Source organism: Gobio gobio (assembly GCF_949357685.1).
Source record: "Gobio gobio genome assembly, chromosome: 25".
Classification (NCBI taxonomy): Eukaryota; Metazoa; Chordata; class Actinopteri; order Cypriniformes; family Gobionidae; genus Gobio; species Gobio gobio.
This window is the reverse complement of record NC_137121.1, coordinates 7,550,291-7,572,659: the sequence shown is the minus strand read 5'-3', so window position 1 is coordinate 7,572,659 and position 22,369 is coordinate 7,550,291. Positions and strand designations below refer to the sequence as shown.

At 34.7% G+C, this 22,369-nt stretch overlaps 1 protein-coding gene across 1 annotated transcript; it reads right to left on the bottom strand.

Moving 5' to 3' along the window:
• Positions 1-446: 446 nt before the first annotated feature.
• Positions 447-17,996, bottom strand: pnpla2 (patatin-like phospholipase domain containing 2). Its single transcript, XM_079809907.1, has 9 exons — positions 17,495-17,996; positions 14,101-14,333; positions 13,906-13,971; positions 7,190-7,402; positions 6,990-7,050; positions 4,954-5,136; positions 4,705-4,837; positions 3,250-3,372; positions 447-1,453 (listed from the first exon to the last, which is right to left on the bottom strand). The coding sequence occupies exons 1-9, from the start codon at positions 17,679-17,681 to the stop codon at positions 1,162-1,164; spliced, it is 1,491 nt and encodes a 496-aa protein (XP_079666033.1). The 5' UTR covers positions 17,682-17,996; the 3' UTR covers positions 447-1,161.
• Positions 17,997-22,369: the final 4,373 nt, after the last annotated feature.

Here is a 22,369-nt window from a genome sequence, read left to right as displayed (position 1 = left end):
GTTGAAACGAATTGTCCGAGTGAATCGATTCACTAAAATGAATCGGACCCCCCAGTAGTACCGGAGAAAGGAGGAGAGGCGCAACAGGAGGAACAAAACGCGCCCTCTGCCGGTTGCGAACAGACTCAGGGGCAAGTTTCATCAGCCAATAGAAACGCAGGGCCATGATGACGCAGTAAACCCCCACGCACTTAAACTTGATGGTCTGTCGGAGCTGTGGCGTAGCGGAGAGCTATTGTTTACCTATAAAAGTCAGGAGGTTACTGCAAAAGCTCCCCAGACACGTACAGTTTGGAACAGCAATGGAAAATATAAGACTAAATGAAACAAAATCCTAAAAATAAATGTAAAGAACCTTGTTTTTGTGCCTTTTTTAAGTAAAAATGACACGCTGAACCTAATATCCTGGGGGGAAAATATGAATTAAACCATGAATACAACTGAATGCTATGTCAAAAACGTTTATTAGGCATGTTAAACATTTACATTAGAATACTAAACACTTGATATGTGAGCAGCAGTGCAGATTAGGAGGTGTGCTTTACTGTCTGGCTCACACTAAAAGACAAATCCCAGATTTTGAAGCATTTACAGTAGATTAGCAGATTAGCAGTTCGGTCCAGCGCTAACCTTAATCTGTGTCTGGCAGCCATTTACAAAAACCGACAATAAGGCACAAACCATACAAAAAGTAGCTTTTAACACACAAACACATGATGGTAGAGTACAGTACGGGGGGGGGCAGCATTGCATACGGTCACATGTTTGCTTTTAATCAGTCTACATGCATAAACCTTCAAATCCAGATCGCTTTACTTCATCAGGTTCTGTGGGTCGTGTCGAACCATCCTTCAAAACATGAACACTGATGAACCAGGACACGCAACACACACACCCAAGGACATTCTGAGAGGATATATATATATATAAAAATATATATATGAAGCTTCACTAGCACTCTGAAACGCAGCATTTCTTCCAGATGTGAATAAATATAGTTCTCAACTTGCTTTTCTTTTAAATTCTCCTAAAACCCTCGACTCGAGTCAGAATGTGCTCTCTCTTCAACACAATCAATAAAAAATGTGCAAAAATGCAGGCTGAAATGTTTGAAGGGTTCCTAGGCATCATCGCAGTGCATTGTGGGATATAATGCTGGGGTTAAGGGAGCAGGCTGGCGTTCGGGGCTCCGAGATCACGCATGCTAAGACCCTCCATTGCATCTTGGTGGCTCTGGGCGCTGGAGTGGGCCGAACTGCTGGTGAAAGACCCGCGGAAGTCCAGATTGACGCAGAAAAGGCCTGGCAGGAGCTGGCGCTGGTACTGGTCCAATCGCAGCATGGCGTCCAGGACTGTGGAGCTGCCCCCCTGGACCCAGCCTGGCAGAAGGCGAGCCGGACTGAAGCTGGCCGGGACAGACTGGGAATGTTTCAGTTCCAGCTGATATGAAAAGCTGAGAGAGAGAGATAAATAACTGCTTCAGGTTATATTTTTAGGTCATGTTGTGTCAAGTGTTTTAGAACTTTTTTCAGTTAATGAGTGTAAATTTAAACTGATTTGAAAGTTATCCAAAAAAAGTTTCATTAGTCAAACACAAAATGGGAAAAACAGATAACTTGATAGATTATCTTTATTTATGTGTCTAGCACCATTTTTTTGTCTTGCTTTCCAGTGAAAAAAAAAACTTTTACTTGAGAAGTAAGATATACACCGATCAGGCATAACATTATGACTACTGACAGGTGAAGTGAATAACACTGATTATCTCTTCATAGGTGGGTGGGATATATTAGGCAGCAAGTGAACATTTTGTCCTCAAAGTCGATGTGTTAGAAGCAGGAAAAATGGACAAGCGAAAGGATTTGAGTGAGTTTGACAAGGGCCAAATTGTGACGACTGGGTCAGAGCATCTCCGAAACTGCAGCTCTTGTGGGGTGTTCCCGGTCTGCAGTGGTCAGTCTCTATCAAAAGTGCTCCAAGGAAGGAACAGTGGAGAACCGGAGACAGGGTCATGGGCGGCCGAGGCTCATTGATGCACGTGGAGCGAAGGCTGGCCCGTGTGGTCCGATCAAACAGACGAGCTACTGGAGCTCAAATTGCTCAAGAAGTTAATGCTGGTTCTGATAGAAAGGTGTCAGAATACACAGAGCATCTCAGTTTGTTGTGTATGGGGCGGCACAGCCGCAGACCAGTCAGGGTGCCCATGCTGACCCCTGACCTCCGCAGAAAGCCCAACAGTGGCCCGTGAGTATCAGAGCTGGACCACGGAGCAATGGAAGAAGGTGGCCTGGGGCCAGTTGCATAAACTAAGCCATTATGTTAAGACAGTGTCTTAAGATCTAGTATGAGCCACTAGCAGTTAGGCAAGTGGCATTCAGTCCTACTTTTCGCATCAAATTAGGCCAGTCTATGTTTTGACGTAACTGATTTTAAAAAGTTACGAACAGTCTTAAAGAAAAAAAATTATGTCTAACTTGTAAGACTAGTCTTAACGGTTTATGCAACCGGCCCCAGGGTCTGATGGATCACGTTTTTCTTTTACATCACGTGGATGGCCGGGTGTGTGTGCGTGGCTTACCTGGGGAACACATGGCACCAGGTGCACTATGGGAAGAAGGCGTGGCGGCGGAGGCAGTGATGCTTTGGGCAATGTTCTGCTGGGAAACCTTGGGTCCTCCATCAATGTGGATGTTACTTTGACATGTACCACCTCCCTAAGCATTGATGAGACCATGTACAGCCTTTCATGGAAACGGTATTCCCTGGTGTCTGTGGCTCTTTCAGCAGATAATGCTCCTGACACAAAGCACAAATGCTTCAGGAATGGTTTGAGGAGCACAACAATGAGTTTGAGGTGTTGACTTGGCCTCTGAATTCCCCAAATCTCAATCCAATCGAGCATCTGTGGGATGTGTTGAACAAACCAGTCCGATCCATGGAGGCCCCACCTCGCAACTTACAGGATTTAAAAGATCTGCTGCTAACATCTTGGTGCCAGATAGCACAGCACACCTTCAGGGGTCTAGTGGAGTCCATGCCTCGACAGGTCAGCAAAAGGGGAACCAGCACAATATTAGGAATGTTATGCCTGAGCGGTGTATATAAAAATGTATGCTTTTCAACTCACTAGAGTGTAGAAAAACATACATCGCTATGTAACTATTGTGGCATGATATAATCTGACATTGAGCGACTGGTCTGACTGCTCTGTGTGAGTCTGTGCATGTGTTTACACGCGTGTTCTCTCACCGGGCCGACACCTGCTGTGACACGCTCCTCCCCGCATGAGATAAAACACCCTGGAGCAACTTCACTGTCTGATCCTTCATCCAGCCCACATCCTCCTGAATGTCTGGCAACCACTCCAACAGTCTGAGAGAGAAAGAGATACCAATATATTCCATATCAAAATGACAATCACCAGTGTGGATACATATTAAAGAGCACCTATCATGGAATTTTGAAATGTACCTTTTATGTAGTGTGTAACATAGATCTAAGTGAACAAAAACATCCTGCAAAGTTTGAAATATGACAGTGCACCGTATACATAGTTATTTTCTTTCAAAAGTAAGAGTCGACTCTGAGTCATTTTTAAGAATCGTTAGAAGACCGAAGCTTTTTCTCTGACTAGATGATGTCAACTTGTCAAGTTATTTGAATACGATACGCCCACTTATTGCTCTCCAAGACACCGGTGAAAACTAGAAAACATCATGGCGACGAGACGCTGTGTTCTGAAGTGCGACTCAAAAGCAAACTTTTTTCATCTGCCCAAGGATGAGCATTTGAAGACTAAGTGGCTTGAAGACAAACAACACATCGTCGCGATTGTGTGTTTATTAGTCTTCAAATGTCTCTATTTGCATGTTTCGCGATCTCAGGAAGCTTTTATTATGGACTTCTATTATGGCACATGGTTCTTCTTCGTCTGTCTGTACATGGACTACATGTGCACAGAGCGCCCTCCGGCTGCCAGGATGAATTGAAAACAACACATAAGAGACTCAATCGCTCATGATTAGGCTTCATCTGCGCATTTTGAGGAAGTATTGAATAAAAAATACTCCTCTGTTTAGAAATTTGACACAGACATATGAGAATCTATCAATATGTCTCCTCATCTGCACACTTTTGAACTAAAAGCCCTGAGGGATGTTGATTTGTCGCGAGTCTTCGTGAGGAGAATAGAGGAGTTTTTTATGAATGAGATCAGCTGAGGCTCATATTACAATCAAACGGTACCGACGCGGTTTTCATATTCATAACTCCTGACACATATTAACAGATTACTGTCACTATAAGACTTTGATGGGCGAAATAAGACTTTGATGTTTACGAACATCAAAGACTTTAAGACTTTAAAGTCACTATAAGACTTTGATGTTTACGAAAATATCTGCACAGACTATACCAATCACAACTGACTGGGTCATCGGACCAATCACCGCAGATTAGCGTCACGTAAAGGCGGGGTTTTGAAAAGTGAATCACTAAAGGAATCATTTGAGAATCGCTGTCAAAACAGGTCAAAATAAATGCATATTATAAGAAAACTAAAGTCTTTTTTGTCATTGCATGCATGCAAAACTGTTGTTGGGGACTTCTAAAACAATATTTGGAACATTTTAAATGCCATAATAGGTGCTCTTTAATAATTGGTATATACAATTATTTTGATACACACGTTCATAAAGTCTTTACCTGATGCTCATTGACAGAGCTGATTCCAGAGGAAGTGTGTATGGTAAAAGGATGGCAGATGCCATTCTGACAGGCAGCATGTTGCTTAGCGACTGCAACAGACTCCGCCTCTCCCTACAGGCCTCCACCAGCGCTGAAGAGAGAGCACAAAGACAGTGAAGAGCACCACACCTAACACATTACGAAGAGCTACTTCAAAGAATACCGGGTTTCGAGTTACCATAATCAGGAGCTGTTATCTGCCAGTACCTTTATGTAATCTAGGAGGCAAGTGTTCATAGATGTGTTCCTCGATGCTGGAGAGATCTGGGGCCTCTGTTTCTCTGTCACCTCTGCTCTCTGACTCTTCATCATCCTCACGATCTGAGTCTTCCTCGGCCCCTCCACCAGCTATGGCTAGCATACGGTGTGGACCTCGATACTGTAACAGGCCTGAAACACACACATACACACAATGAGGGAAAGATTTGAGATGAATCATAAATGGACGGCTCACCCAAAAATTAGTTGTAATTCCAGTTGGAATAAAGCTCATATGCTGTATGGACTTTTATGGCGTGTTTATGGCACTTTATGTCCTTTATAGAGCTTGACAGTTGTAAAAGGTGGAGATAAAAATAGCAGGGAGATTCTAGGAACAATGTTATTTGGAAAATGTAAAATTAATCCCATTGCATAGACACACACACACACACACACATAAATACACACACATTCATGTATATATTTAAGAAATATTTGCATGTAGTTACTGTATATACATTTATATAATCTATAATATATATAAATATAAATGTTTTATATATAAAAATAATATTTTTTTCTTAAATATATACATGAATGTGTGTATTTATATATAAATAATAATTAACAGAGTACACACACATATATTATGTAAACACAAACTTTTATTTTGGATGCGATTAATCGTGATTAATCTTTTGACAGCCCTAATATATACTGTATATATAACTCTCTCTCTCTCTCTCTACACACAGTTATAATTATATTTGAAAAAATATGTATAAATTAAATTAATATATACAGTACATACATAACATATAAACAATATGTTATATAATTACATTAAAATATATATAAATATATAAAAATATATAAATTAAATTGAACTGTGTGTGTGTGTGTGTGTATATTTAAAAAAATTATATTTATACATATATTAAAAAGTACACATTTAATTTAGACTTTACAGGGACTTTAAAATTACATTTGAAAAATATATGTATAAATTAATTTTATATAACTTTATTTATAATATAAAATAATTCTAAATATAATTAATATAAATCATTAAAAATAATAAATTAAAATAATGAATATATATATATATAAAAATATCTTTAAATATATGTATAAATTAAAATATATCTTTCAAATATATACACAGTTCAATTTTATATATATATATATATATATATATATATATATATATATATATATATATATATATATATATATATATATATATGTATATATATATATATATATATATGTATATGTATATATATATATATATATATATATATATATATATATAAATGTAATTATATGACATTTTATTTATAATTTTTCATTTATATTAGTTATATTTATAATTTTTATTTTATATATAATTTTATTATTTATTTTATATAAATTAAAAACGTTATATAATTATATTTTCAAATAAATAAATTATATATATATATATATATATATATATATATATATATATATATATATATATATATATATATATATATATATATATATATATATATATATATATATATTATTACTTATATTTATAATTATTTTATATAAAATATATATATATATATATATACACACACACACTTTTTTTATAGGCATCAATAGACAAAATGTAAATCTTGAATCCAATGTTAAAGTTACTTTGGATAAGCATCTGCAAATGTACAAAATATAAATATAATGCAAATGTGTTTATTTATAAAAAAGCAAAATACAGTCTCATGGCCGGACCTGTTATGTCAGTATTGGTCACTAGAGGTCTCTCTAACACCAGTCAAGCTCTCGGCATCTTTCCGACTATCCGCTTCATTACAGAGGTGATAAAAATAATCTTCACCAACACAGCTGTGAGCCAGCAGACAGATAATAAATGCCATTTCATAAACACTGCATGACAACTGCAATACCTGCCAATATCAGGACGAAATGAACCGTTCTGCTTCATTTAGTCCTGAAAATGCTGACATAAAGCACACAAATCTGATTAACAGACACATTTAGAAAGGACTCACCATTCTTCTTAAGGAAGTGTAAAGCATCTTTGTATCCCTGCTTGCACATATGCTTCATCACCTGAGGAACAGAAAAGCACAGGATTTGTGTCATTTTGACAGTCAGTGTGTATTTTTAGGCCATTTCAACAGGGAACATCCAGCAGACAGTGTTAAATGAACACCTGAGCTGTGTGTGTGTGTGTGTGTGTGTGTGTTACCATTGGATCAGGGGGGAAGAGAGCTCTGGAGACCCTGTACAGGTTGGCCAGGGTGAACTGAATGGATGTGTTGGTGAAGCGGAGCTCATGGATGTTGGTGGAGCTGACGTCTCGCGGGCAGATGTCACTTTCCCCAGAGAATGGAGACACTGTGATGGTGTTCTTCAGCTCGTACTGAGGCAAATTATCACTGATGCCTCCGTCCACGTACCGCTGAAACACAAACACTTTTTTCATCTTTGTTCATTTAAATGACTCATTTAATTCATTAATTTTCCTAATGTTCGCTTTTTGTTGTATTTGTTGCTTGCCACTGTCTTGGTTTACTTTGCGGTTTTAAGTTAATTGAATTTGTCAATATTACTTATTCACTATATTTGCATTTAATTAAATTGCAGAGAGCATCTAACAAAACTAAATAGATTTAACAAAAATAAATACATTAATTATTTAATAATTTTATTTAATTACAAAACTAAACCTATTTAACAAAAATAAATACATTAATTATTTAATTTTATTTAATTACAAAACTAAATCTATTTAACAAAAATAAATACATTAATTATTTAATTATTTAATTTTATTTAATTGTATTTAATTACAAAAATAAATCTATTTAACAAAATAAATACATTAATTATTCTATTATTTTATTTAATTACAAAACTGATATTTAACAAAAATAAATACATTAATTATTTTATTTAATTTGATTACAAAACTAAATCTATAAAACAAAAATAAATACATTAATTATTTATCAGTTTTATTTTATTTAATATCAAAACTAAATATATTTAACAAAAATAAATACATTAATTATTTTATTATTTTATTTTATTTAAGTACAAAACTAAATCTATTTAACACAAATAAATACATTAATTATTTAATTTAATTTAATTTGATTACAAAACTAAATCTACATAACAAAAATAAATACATTAATTATTTAATTTGATTACAAAACTAAATCTAAATAACAAAAATAAATACATTAATTATTTTATTATTTTATTTTATTGCAGAGTGCATCTAACTAAACTAAACTAATAAATAAATCAAGAAAGATAACAAGATGCTGTAAATCTAATTACATTTTTCTCATTACAATAATATTAATTTGTGAGGAAATAGTGCTACTTGTCTTCATTTTAATTTTATTTAATTTTATTGCAGAGTGCATTAAAGTAACTAAACCATTTCGCACTGAATGCAAAACTTTGGAAATACAATTGCACAATATTGGACACGCCAATAACAATCAATAAACTGAAATGGAAAAAACTGAGAGAGAAGATTGTGAATATTAATAGATTGAGGTTTTACTGCAGTGCTGAACAGTAGAAAGAGCAGAAGCATTCAGAGCGCTGGCAGTCCTGTCATATTTTGGGCAACACACACACACACAAACACACACACACACACACACACACACACACACACACACACACACACACACACACACACACACACACACACACACACACAGACACATTATTTAGGATTCTTGTTGGAACGCACACACAGCCAACGCACATATCCAAACATACACTAATCCCGGCCTACACACACACACACTGACTCATTCACTGGCAGGAACGCAGGGAAGGCGAGCCACGTGCCAACTGCACACACACTGACTTATGGACACCAGCTCACCGATCTCACTGATCTGACATCAGCTTCACCTTTACCTTTCCATGACTGATTACAGAGCTGTCATTTAAACACATGTGGGACACATTTCATCTCACACACAGAGCACTGACAGCTTTAGGAGCTGCGCAACACAATAACAACCATTAACACACATACAAATGAGTGGAAAGAGGAGTAAATAAATAAAATAATCAAGTAAAAAGAATGAAATTACATGTAGAATCAAGAAAATTAAGCTTTTGCATTGTGACATTATTTTCATGATAATTAACATATATTCCCCTCAAATTCTCATTACTGTAATGCAAGAAAAATTATACATTAATTAACTCTGGTGCTGCTCACGTGGCAGTCAAATTACCTTTTTTTTTTCAATTAAATTAATATACTATATTTTAGTTTGATGTTTTTTATTTAATATTTTGTATTTTTTGGGGATTTTACAGTACTAAATTATATTTATGGAATAGTTATGATCCATTTATTACTTTTTGAAGTTAAACTGTGATAAATCTTGAATGCTTTGCCATATTTTATAAAGAAGACACTTGGCAGATTATTGCCAAAGTGAAGAAAGTTGAAAAAGTGAAAGTAAAATAAAGTTACAGAAGTTTAAGTGCATTATTATGAAAATGCATAAAAATACAATTTTTATTTTATTTTATATGAAATATATAATTTTGGCACTTGCTATGTGTTTAGTGTAGTTATATGCACTCTGCAATTAAATTAAATTAAATATGTAATTAAATAAAAAAGAAAGCAATATTATTGTAATGAGATACATTTATTTGAATTTATAGCATCTAATTACCTTCTTAATTTATATATTTTTTAAAATAGATTTAGTTTTGTAATAAAATAAAATAATTAAATAATTAATGTATTTATTTTGTTAAATAGATTTAGTTTTAGTTGTTGTTGTTGATGTTTAGTTTTGTAAGCTGCACTCTGCAATTAAATTAAATTAAATTAAGAAAGCAGTATTTTCTCACAAATTAATATTATAGTTTCTTCATCTGATTGGTATGAAACTTGGTAAAGGTTTTGGCACTTGCTCTGTTAACACACACAAAAATCATGGACATGATTGGAAAAGGGTCCTGACAGGAAATAGTCACACTTGTATTGTTCGCGGTCAAAAATGAGTGCATTGGAAACGAATGGGAGATGAATTTCATCCAGTGGAAGCGTTTGGTACTGCGCACAAACAAAATCTGACTGAAAGCTCATTTCTTGAGATATCAACCGCAAATTTGGAGCACAACTTGTTTAGATTTATGGCTTTGATTTTCTTACAGTTTTAGAGTAAAACTTGTTTTGGAAAAACCAAGTTTCATACCATTCAGATGAAGTAAAAAATTCCAAATAATTCTTTAAAAAAAACAAATTGTTCTTAAGAAAATGTACTTCATTTTTCTAAAGCAAAATATAATTTCAATTTTTTTATGTGAACTGAACATTTTTTGTGAGACCGCATTTTAGAGAGACCGTGCCCTAATGTAATGGTGTATACTATGTCAAACATCACTGATGCTCATATTGAGTGAGTGATTTAAAGGGGTCATGAACTTGCTTTTTTAATTTTTTTACTGTTGTCTGAGGTTAACTTAAGATGTTTTTGTGGATTTTGCATTCAAAAACATCATAATGAATAAGTAATAGGCTATTTTCTACCCTTATTTTGAGCCTCTCTCCTGGAATGCTCGGTTTTTATGGGCGTGTCGCACTGTAGTGTTGTCAAAAATATTGATATTTCGATATGTATCGAAACTGAAATATCTGAAACGATACGATAATCATTTTCTACAGTATCGATATCAGCTGCGCTCTTCTCTCCGACCGACAGCGAGTTGACCCGCACCGCCTCCTCTCATTCAGTCCAGTTAGGGGGCCATTTGGGACAGGGCCGATGACATCAAGGGTTGGCATATTCTGAGATCGTTTTCTGGTCCTGGTGTCAATAAAAGCTTTTCTTTGACTAACAAGGACGTTTTCAGCTCCGAAACGTACTGGGCCGGGTTTCCCAATAACGATGTATCTTATCTCTAAAGAGCGTGTTCTACGAGCGAAGTTACGATCACTCGCAGCAATTTTTGCGTTTCCCAAAAATGTACTTAACATGAACGCGCGAGAACGCGCTCTAAGTGCTACTTAACCCTCAGAGCCCGACGGCATCGCCCACGACATCACACGGCACCTCCGATAAATATCTATATTATTTCATGAAACTTTTATCGATTTTCTTACCGTTTTTTCCAGCAGAAAGCTAACGAGCCAGCCATCACGGGGGTGTCTTTGGTGTCTTTGTAGCCTTTACAGAAGGTTTTCTATCCAGCCTGGAACATGTGCATCTTTTTGGAGTTGTTCAGCAATAAATCAAAACGCTTACATCCAAGATATATCCACTTGATGTCCATAATTTATACATTTTCCGTCATTTTTGCCGCTAGCGCGATGCTAGCTGCCATTTTGGATGAGGGTTTGACCAATGACAGGCTGATCCGTCATCCACGTTGGTGTGCGTCATTACGCATGAACCACAGCTCTGTTATTGTGGATAGAGAGACGCACGGCTAGTGTTGAGGAGAGAGAGAGAGAGACGCGCTGCAGTTTTTAGTAGTTTTGTGGAGAAAGTTTGAGGAGAAAGTTTGAGGAAAAAGTTTGAGGAGAAGTTCCTGATAGGAACTGTTTTGAGGCTTGGCACCAGTAAATATCCAAAATCCAAAGAGGCCAAAAGCGCCTGGACTTTTTTTGGAAAAATGTAAATAGTTTTGGTTCTGTATAAGTTATCATGTTTATTCCTGAGTTCCAGGACTCCAAAAACTTGAACAAACAGTTTTCCAGAGGAAATATGCTTAGCTTTTATTTATTTGTGTGTGTTTTCAATAAATATTTGAGTGATTCAATTTCCGTTTTATGTTTTCATTTGTCTTCATGGTCCCATAACTTATTTTACATTCAGGTGACATCAATGCAACACAAATATACTGACAGTGCAACTTGTCTTGAAAAAAAAGAGGTGTGTCAATTGTCTGTGCACAACAGGGTTGATGTTTTACAAGCTTTTTTAGTAAATAACACCAGGCGGAAAATGAATTGTAAAAATACCCTTAGGTCTTAAAGGGTTAAGAGTCGCTGTCCATTTGCGAAGTGCTGAAATATAACCTTATATGGAATCGTTTCCTCTGAACGTTTCACCTAATAATTGTCATCTGATGTGGATTAGCAATCAAAACACGTCTATATAAAGCACCTACAGGCTGAGGCACTGACAAAATGGCTGAACAAAAAAAAACAAGAAAAGATACCTTTCAAAAAGACAAAATAAATATCCTCATTTAATTCAGATGTGTATTTATAATTTTTTTGTTTTTTACCTGCCCTCATAACATTTTTTTTTAATAAAATCCAGTGATCATAAAGTCAGTTTCCACAAAAATATTAAGCAGCAGAACTGTTTTTTTTTTTTTAATCAACATTGATAATAATGAGAATATTAAAATAAAAAATAAAAATAAAAAAGTGTACAATAAAGTACAATCAAAACCGTATAGTATTATCACAATGCACTTGAATAAAGTTAAAGGTGTAATCTGCCGGTTGTCCTGTAGGAAACCTCATAACTCTGTCTTCTTACGATACACTTAGAGCTTTACGATTACTCCAGAGCACTCGTAGATCTACGATCATTTTCAAGTTCTACTTAAGTTACGATGCTTTTGGGAAACAGACCTTAATATTAAGATCACTCGTACGATCGTTTTTACGATCAACTTAGGCTTACGATGCTTTTGGGAAACGCAGCCCTGGATATTCTTATATTACCATGAACTTTTATATATCAAAGGCTCAAGGGAAAGTTGATTTCTCAGTTCATGACCCCTTTAAACAAACCCCAAACCATCAGTAATAAACCTCAGCATGTGTCACTTGTCCCGCATCATGCATTCAATGACTAAACATAAACGAATAACTTTTTCGTTTAAAAATTCTACATACACTACTGTTAGATTTGTGTAATGTTTTATCCCCTTAACTGTCACCCCCCTTTTTTGAGAATACACATGAAAATGCACTATCCAAATTTAAAGGGCTGTAATTCAATGGATGCTTTGGAATATAGACCTAAGTTTGGTCTCGTTTTAAAGAAGACACTCGGCAGTGAAAGCAATTCAAAATATGAAAGTATGAAATCTACTGTAAATGAAAAAAACAGTACTAAATATTTTTTATTTCATATAAAATGTATATTTTACAAAAAATATTTTACTCTAAAATTACTATGAAATCAAAGCCATATGTCTAACTAACTTTGAAGTTGATATCACAAAAATTAAAGTTCCCATGAGATTTTGTTAAGGCGCTGTACCACAAATAGCCACCGGGTGTCATTCAAATTCCATTTATTGTTTTTTTTATTTTTATGCATTTCCCTGTAAATTTCTGTCCAAATATCACTTCCATCACAAAGCACTCACCAAATATGGACCCTTGAGACTCAGACCTTTCCGACGATATGTGTTTTGTCAAGATTGGAAAAGATTTTAATTATAAAGTAGTTAAAATAATTGTTGTACTATGAAACATGACAACGCCCACTAGGGGAGGAGCCCGCTCGAATAATTTAGAGTACCGTTTCCATGGTTACACAATGTCTGATTTCAAAACGATGAATTTTAAGTTTGTAAACTTTTAAATGATACCTAATTTATGATAATAATTACTAAAATATATGATATACGAAAAAAGGCGATCAAAAAAAGAGCACCAAGTTTTAAGTCTCTTCTGCTCACCAAAGCTGCATTTATTTACTCAAAAATACAGTAATATTGGTAAAAAAAATATTACAATTTAAACTAAGTGTGAATATATTGTAAAATGTAATTTATTCCTGTGATAAAAGCTGAATTTTCAGCATCATTACTCCAGTCTTCAGTGTCACATGATCCTTCAGAAATCATTCTAACATGCTGTTGCACAGAAAGGCTAATCATATTGCAGTTGTAAACGGATATTATGGGTAATTAATGACTGGATTAATCACTCACCACTCCCTGCAGGGTCGGCGGTATCAGGCCACAGTACACGGGAATGTAAGTACTGCATATACACGCCTGTACATATGAGAACACAAGGGATCTAATAGTCAAAAACATTAAACATCTTGAGTGTTTACAGCTGTGTATTAGAAGGCCTACTGATACAGTTTTAGAAGATGTGTGTGTGTGTGTGTAAGCACGCACTTGCACGAGTTCCTCATTGCTGTTGAAGTGTGACACCAGCACGTTTTCTCCGTCCGTGACGCGGGTGAGAGAGATGCCCAGGCGGCCGCTGGCCCGGGTGTAGCTGTCGGGGGGGAGGGTGCGGTGCAGCATGTTTCGGATGATCTTCACCAGGTTGAAGGAGGGGTGCATGGGCCCTAGGAAGCGCTTCCGGGCTTCTTTAGCCACGTCAATGATGTTGGCTCCGGCCTCCCCTGTCACAGGACCAGAAAGAGAGCAGTCAGTGATCAGAGCAACAGGTGGATGATGTGTCATGGTCATCTTTGACACAGATACAACAGATGGTGCTCTAACAGTACCTTAGTTGTACATTTTGCTTAAAGACAATGAATATGATATGAATATGACATGATAATTAACCACATTTTCCAATCAAATTCGCATTACTGTAATATATAAAAAAAATGATGATACATTATTTAAATGGAATAATATTTAATTTAAATGAAAATAATATTCTGACATATTTTTCATGATAATTAACCACATTTTTCTTTGAAATTCGCATTACTGTAATATATAAAAAAATGATGATACATTATTTAAATTGAATAATATTTAATTTAAATGAAAATAATATTCTGACATATTTTTCATGATAATTAACCACATTTTTCTTTGAAATTCGCATTACTGTAATATATAAAAAAATGATGATACATTATTTAAATTGAATAATATTTAATTTAAATGAAAATAATATTCTGACATATTTTTCATGATAATTAACCACATTTTTCTTTGAAATTCGCATTACTGTAATATATAAAAAAATGATGATACATTATTTAAATTGAATAATATTTAATTTAAATGAAAATAATATTGTGACATATTTTTCATGATAATTAACCACATTTTTCTTTGAAATTCGCATTACTGTAATATATAAAAAAAAGATGATACATTATTTAAATTGAATAATATTTAATTTAAATGAAAATAATATTGTGACATATTTTTCATGATAATTAACCACATTTTTCTTTGAAATTCGCATTACTGTAATATATAAAAAAATGATGATACATTATTTAAATTGAATAATATTTAATTTAAATGAAAATAATATTGTGACATATTTTTCATGATAATTAACCACATTTTTCTTTGAAATTCGCATTACTGTAATGAGAGAAAAATATGAATATATTATTTAAATTTAAAACATATACATTTTTAATGAAAATAATATTCTGACTGACATTTTTCATGATAATTAACCACATTTTCCAATCAAATTCTTATTACTGTAGCAGATTAAAAAAAGATACATTATTTAAATTGAATAATATTTAAAAAAAAATGTAATACATTATTTAAATGGAGAAAATATTTAGTTTTAATTAAAGTAATATTCTGACATATTTTTCATGATAATTAAAAACATTTCCCCTCGAATTCTCATGACTGTAATGAGAGAAAAAATATATATTGATAAATTATTTAAATGGGAAATATTCAATTTGAATAGAAATTATATTCTGACATATTTTTCATGATAATTAACCAAATTTTTCTTTGAAATTCGCATTACTGTAATGAGAGAAAAATATTAATATATGATTTAAATGGAATAATATTTAATCTTAAAGAAAATAATGTTCTGACTGACATATTTTTTATGATAATTAAAAAAACTTCTCCTGAAATTCTCATTACTGTAATGAGAGAAAGAAAATATTTATAAATAATTTAAATGGGAAATATTTAATTTTAATAAAAATTATATTCTGACATATTTTTCAGGATAATTAACCAGATTTTCCTCTGAAATTATTATTACTGTAATGAGCAAAAAATATTAATATATTATTTAAATGGAAAAAATTAAATTTTAATGCTAATTAACCAGATTTTCCTTTGAAATTATCATTACTGTAATGAGCGAAAAATATTAATATATTATTTAAATGGAAAAATATTTAAAAAATATTAATATATTATTTAAATGGAATAATATTTAATCTTAATTAAAATAATGTTCTGACTGACATATTTTTCATGATAATTTAAAAAAAAAATCCCTGAAATTCTCATTAATGTAATGAGAGAAAGAAAATATTGATAAATCATTTAAATGGGATATATTTAATTTTAATAAAAATTATATTCTGACATATTTTTCATGATAATTAACCAGATTTTCCTTTGAAATCTGCATTACTGTAATGAGAGAAAAATATGAATATATTAATTAAATGGGAAAATATTACATTTTAATGAAAGTAATATTCTGACATTTTTTTCATGATAATTAAAAACATTTTCCCCTCAAACTCTCATGACTGTAATGAGAGAAAAATATTAATATATGATTTAAATGGAATAATATTTAATCTTAAAGAAAATAATATTCTGACTGACATATTTTTCATGATAATTAAAAAAAAATTATCCTGAAATTCTCATTACTGTAATGGGAGAAAGAAAATATTTATAAATAATTTAAATGGGAAATATTTAATTTTAATAAATATTATGTTCTGACATATTTTTCATGATAATTAACCAGATTTTCCTTTGAAGTTCACATTACTGTAATGAGCGAAAAATATTAATATATTATTTAAATGGAAACAAATATTTTAAAATATTAATATATTATTTAAATGGAAAAAATATTTAATATTAAAATATTTTAAGATATTTTAAAATATATTAAATATATTTTAAAATATATTAAAATATTTAAAGATAATATTCTGACATATTTTTCATGATAATTAAAAACATTTTCCCCTGAAATTCGCATTACTGTAATGAGAGAAACATATTAATATATTATTTAAATAGAATATTATTTTCATTAAAATGTTAATATTTTTCCGACATATTTTTCATGATAATTAAAAACATTTCCCCTCAAATTCTCATGACTGTAATGAGACAATTATACATTGTTTTAATAGTAAAATATTTCATATTTAAGTTTTTTATTTTTTACATGACATTATGGTGATACCATGGTATTTTAAACATGCACCAAGGTACTTTTAGAAGTGCTTTGCATGTCATGGTACTATAGTAAATCTAAAAATACCACGGTATACAATTGTATGGCATTTAAATGGTGTCCAAATCAAATAATACCATGATTTTACCATGCAAAATATCTATAAACATGTCCTTTTACAAACAAAAAAAAAACAATGTGGAGCTATCATGGTACAGGGTGATACTATGGTATTTTGAAATACACCATGGCACTAAAATTGGGTACTTGAAGGGTAAATCACTATTACCATGACTTACCAAGTACTTTTTCTTGTGAATATATTACTAGGTGTAACCATAGACTATAAAAAATAACATATAAATGTATGGGTGTAACATATAAATCTGTCTTCTTTACCCAAACAGGCTCCGCTGACCAGCGCAGAGGCCGTGAGCGCGCCCGCACTCGCGCCGTAAATGTGACGCGCATTCTCCACCAGAAACGGCGCGTGCTCCTGTAGACAGCTGGCCACTCCGATGTGATAAATACCCAGAAAGCCACAGCCAGCGAAAGAAATATTCCACTGAGAGTCGAGAGGGAACATGTTGGTCTCTTCTGGAAAAATCTTCAAATAAAGTTAACAGTAAATCCCCCTGGTTACTTTCGCTTACAGTCTTTCACGCGCTTGACGCATCGCGGACGAGCCATAAATGACATTAGAGGGAGCTTCTAACGTTTATAACTACCTAAACACTAACGTCTCCGGGTTAAAAAGTTTCTAAAGTGATGAACAATCACTGACACACGCCTCGTGAATGAACTTCTGTTTTCTCCGCTAGCTTGTTAAATAACTTTGCGTACAGTGACCGGTGTTTTGACGTGCTCGTGCCCCTGACCGTTGGCTCCTCCGTCACAGGTCACTAACACAAACATCACCGGGGGGGAGGGGCGTGTTGACATTGGGCGTGGCTGAGAAGATAGCCAATCAGAGGCTGCGCTCTTGGACCTCCGTTCCATTCTTCTTGGCTGTCGTTTGTAATGTTTCCAGGAATTTGTCCTGCCTCACGCGACCTTATCAGCGGTGTTGTTATTGTTTTGTTATTGTGTTATAACGCTTGTAATCAGCTTGTAATGACCATAAACATATAAAATACATTTTATTTACAAACAAAATAATAATATGTATTAGGTCTATCTATGGTAACGACTAGGTCTTTTTTATATGTCATAAATATTTTTTGCTTGATTGTTATACCGTTTGAATTTAGCTAAAAAATCTGTTAAACAGCCCATAATACATATCTATTATTCTTTCAATATTAGTAGCCTATTTAACATATCCAAAAATATATATTCTTATTAAATCAGTGTACAATAAACAGCTGTACTGTATGTTATTCGAATGGTGTTGTCCACCTTTGTACAGTGTTTTACAACACATCTTACCAGGGATCCTCCCAGATGACATGGCTTTACAAATATGTCCTCCCTGGGGATTGTGGAGGACAGAATACTCTGCTTTTTATGATTTATTTAACTGCAGTTGTGTCAAGATCCATTGTGCCCGCACTCGTGGGACATGGGAACGTTCTCACATAAATATGTGTTTTGAGCTTTGGGATGTCAGAGAGTTCAAGGTTCACAGGGACGACGCGCTACAAATTAACTAAAATCAACCACCATTCTACAAAATCAACATTTTGGGCATCTTTCCTGAAATTCTTGTAATGCCTGGTAGTGTGGAACATTACAGTTTGTCCAAAAAACACATTTGTCACCGTTTTCATAACATTTAGATATTTATATAAGCGGTTATAAAGGAACAAATAAATGTATTTAAAAATGGCCTGAATTAACAATCTTGGGTTATTGTTTCTACCCAAATCCTGGGTTGAGGCTTTTGGGATATTTTTTCAGTGTTTGGGTAGTTTTTGTGTTACCCAGGTCCTGGGTCAGATTTAACAACAACAACAACCCAGTGTTTGGGTAGTTTTTGTGTTACCCAGATCCTGGTCATATGTAACAACCCAGTGTTTGGGTAGTTTTTGTGTTACCCAGATCCTGGGTCAGAAGTTACAACAACAACACAGTGTTTGGGTAGTTTTTGTGTTACCCAGATCCTGGGTCAGAAGTTACAACAACAACACAGTGTTTGGGTAGTTTTTGTGTAGCCCAGATCCTGGGTCAGATTTGACAACAACAACCCAGTGTTTGGGTAGTTTTTGTGTTACCCAGATCCTGGTCATATGTAACAACCCAGTGTTTGGGTAGTTTTTGTGTTACCCAGATCCTGGGTCAGAAGTTACAACAACAACACAGTGTTTGGGTAGTTTTTGTGTAGCCCAGATCCTGGGTCAGATTTGACAACAACAACCCAGTGTTTGGGTAGTTTTTGTGTTACCCAGATCCTGGGTCAGAAGTTACAACAACAACACAGTGTCTGGGTAGTTTTTGTGTTACCCAGGTCCTGGGTCAGATTTGACAACAACAACCCAGTGTTTGGGTAGTTTTTGTGTAGCCCAGATCCTGGGTCAGACGTAACAACCCAGTGTTTGGGTAGTTTTTGTGTTACCCAGGTCCTGGGTCAGATTTGACAACAACAACCCAGTGTTTGGGTAGTTTTTGTGTTACCCAGATCCTGGTCATATGTAACAACCCAGTGTTTGGGTAGTTTTTGTGTTACCCAGATCCTGGGTCAGAAGTTACAACAACAACACAGTGTTTGGGTAGTTTTTGTGTAGACCAGATCCTGGGTCAGATGTAACAACAACAACCCAGTGTTTGGGTAGTTTTTGTGTAGCCCAGATCCTGGTCAGACGTAACAACCCAGTGTTTGGGTAGTTTTTGTGTAGCCCAGATCCTGGTCAGACGTAACAACCCAGTGTTTGGGTAGTTTTTGTGTTACCCATCCTGGTCAGACGTAACAACCCAGTGTTTGGGTAGTTTTTGTGTTACCCATCCTGGTCAGACGTAACAACCCAGTGTTTGGGTAGTTTTTGTGTAGCCCAGATCCTGGTCAGACGTAACAACCCAGTGTTTGGGTAGTTTTTGTGTTACCCATCCTGGTCAGACGTAACAACCCAGTGTTTGGGTAGTTTTTGTGTTACCCATCCTGGTCAGACGTAACAACCCAGTGTTTGGGTAGTTTTTGTGTTACCCATCCTGGTCAGACGTAACAACCCAGTGTTTGGGTAGTTTTTGTGTTACCCAGGTCCTGGGTCAGATGTAACAACAACAACCCGTGTTTGGGTGGTTTTTGTGTTACCCAGGTCCTGGGTCAGATGTAACAACAACAACCCAGTGTTTGGGTAGTTTTTGTGTTGCCAAGATCCTGGGTCAGATGTAACAACAACAACCCAGTGTTTGGGTAGTTTTTGTGTAGCCCAGATCCTGGGTCAGATGTAACAACAACAACCCAGTGTTTGGGTAGTTTTTGTGTAGCCCAGATCCTGGGTCAGATGTAACAACAACAACAACCCAGTGTTTGGGTCGTTTTTGTGTAGCCCAGATCCTGGGTCAGATGTAACAACAACAACCCAGTGTTTGGGTAGTTTTTGTGTAGCCCAGATCCTGGGTCAGATGTAACAACAACAACAACCCAGTGTTTGGGTCGTTTTTGTGTAGCCCAGATCCTGGGTCAGATGTAACAACAACAACCCAGTGTTTGGGTAGTTTTTGTGTAGACCAGGGGCCCGTTCTTCGTACCTCGCTTAATACATCTAAGATGATTTGACAGATCCCAGATCTTTTAATCGTGATAACTGATCTCTGGCTAATTTGGTTCTTCAAACGAATTTGCGGATTGGATTAAAATATCTGGATTAAATGATCTAAGATCACTGCGCGTTCTTGTGTTCCCTGAAGAGGGCAGATGCATCGATACTCGAAACCATGATCAGCAATGCAGCGATTGGCTGGCGTCAAGACAGCAACGTAATGACATCATATAATTAAAAAGCCACCTGGCAAAAAAACTTGACAAATTACACAAAAAACCCCCACGAATTTCTGAACGTTTATAAGGAAACAGCCAAACGACCAAACCAACATAAAAGTTATAATAGATAAATGATAAATGTTTTTTTTTAACATGATTACCAATTATTTATATTCTCGATTTTATACAGTATTTGTACACCCTTTACATTTTTATTTCAAATGTTGTAATTTAATTTTTAATTCAATTTGAAGCAGATTTGTAACGTGACAGTATTCAAGTTTCTTATGGGTCAAGATCAAATTATCAAATTATCCTCTCTTACGCTGCATCAAGCCACTCCCATAATATCCGTGATCACTTAATGCACGGCTCAGATTAACTGTACAACATGTGTGTAAACCAATAAAAATAAAATTATATAAAATACTTATTCCATCACAAATAAATCGCTCAATCAAGTGGCTGTCTATAGTATTATACACAACATTATACATTCTCATATACATATACATATACAATATAACATTTTTATATTATTATTTAAAATTATTATTATTGCCCCTGGTTCAGTAATGCACTCTTGTAATAAAGTAGCAGTGGCTGGGACAGATTTTAAGTATCACCTCAAGATGCAATCTAATCCTGTTTACATTAAATAAGCCGCTCGCGAGCAGGTTTAAGCTTACGGACCTGTTACTATGACAACAAGTCCAGGATGAGCTTCGAAGAACCAAACAATCCGAGATCATGCCAAATCGTCAACAATCAAATCCAGCTAACTGAGTTAGCGAGGTACGAAGAACGGGCCCCAGATCCTGGTCAGACGTAACAACCCAGTGTTTGGGTAGTTTTTGTGTTACCCAGATCCTGGGTCAGATGTAACAACAACAACCCAGTGTTTGGGTAGTTTTTGTGTAGACCAGATCCTGGGTCAGATGTAAAAACAACAACCCAGTGTTTGGGTAGTTTTTGTGTAGACCAGATCCTGGGTCAGATGTAACAACAACAACAACACAGTGTTTGGGTAGTTTTTGTGTAGACCAGATCCTGGGTCAGATGTAAACAACAACAACCCAGTGTTTGGGTAGTTTTTGTGTAGCCCAGATCCTGGGTCAGATGTAACAACAACAACCCAGTGTTTGGGTAGTTTTTGTGTAGACCAGATCCTGGGTCAGATGTAAACAACAACAACCCAGTGTTTGGGTAGTTTTTGTGTAGCCCAGATCCTGGGTCAGATGTAACAACAACAACCCAGTGTTTGGGTAGTTTTTGTGTTACCCAGATCCCTTATTATATGGCTCTGGTACCACAGACACATAAAATGTATTTTTTTCTTCAGTTAACAGTTCTCC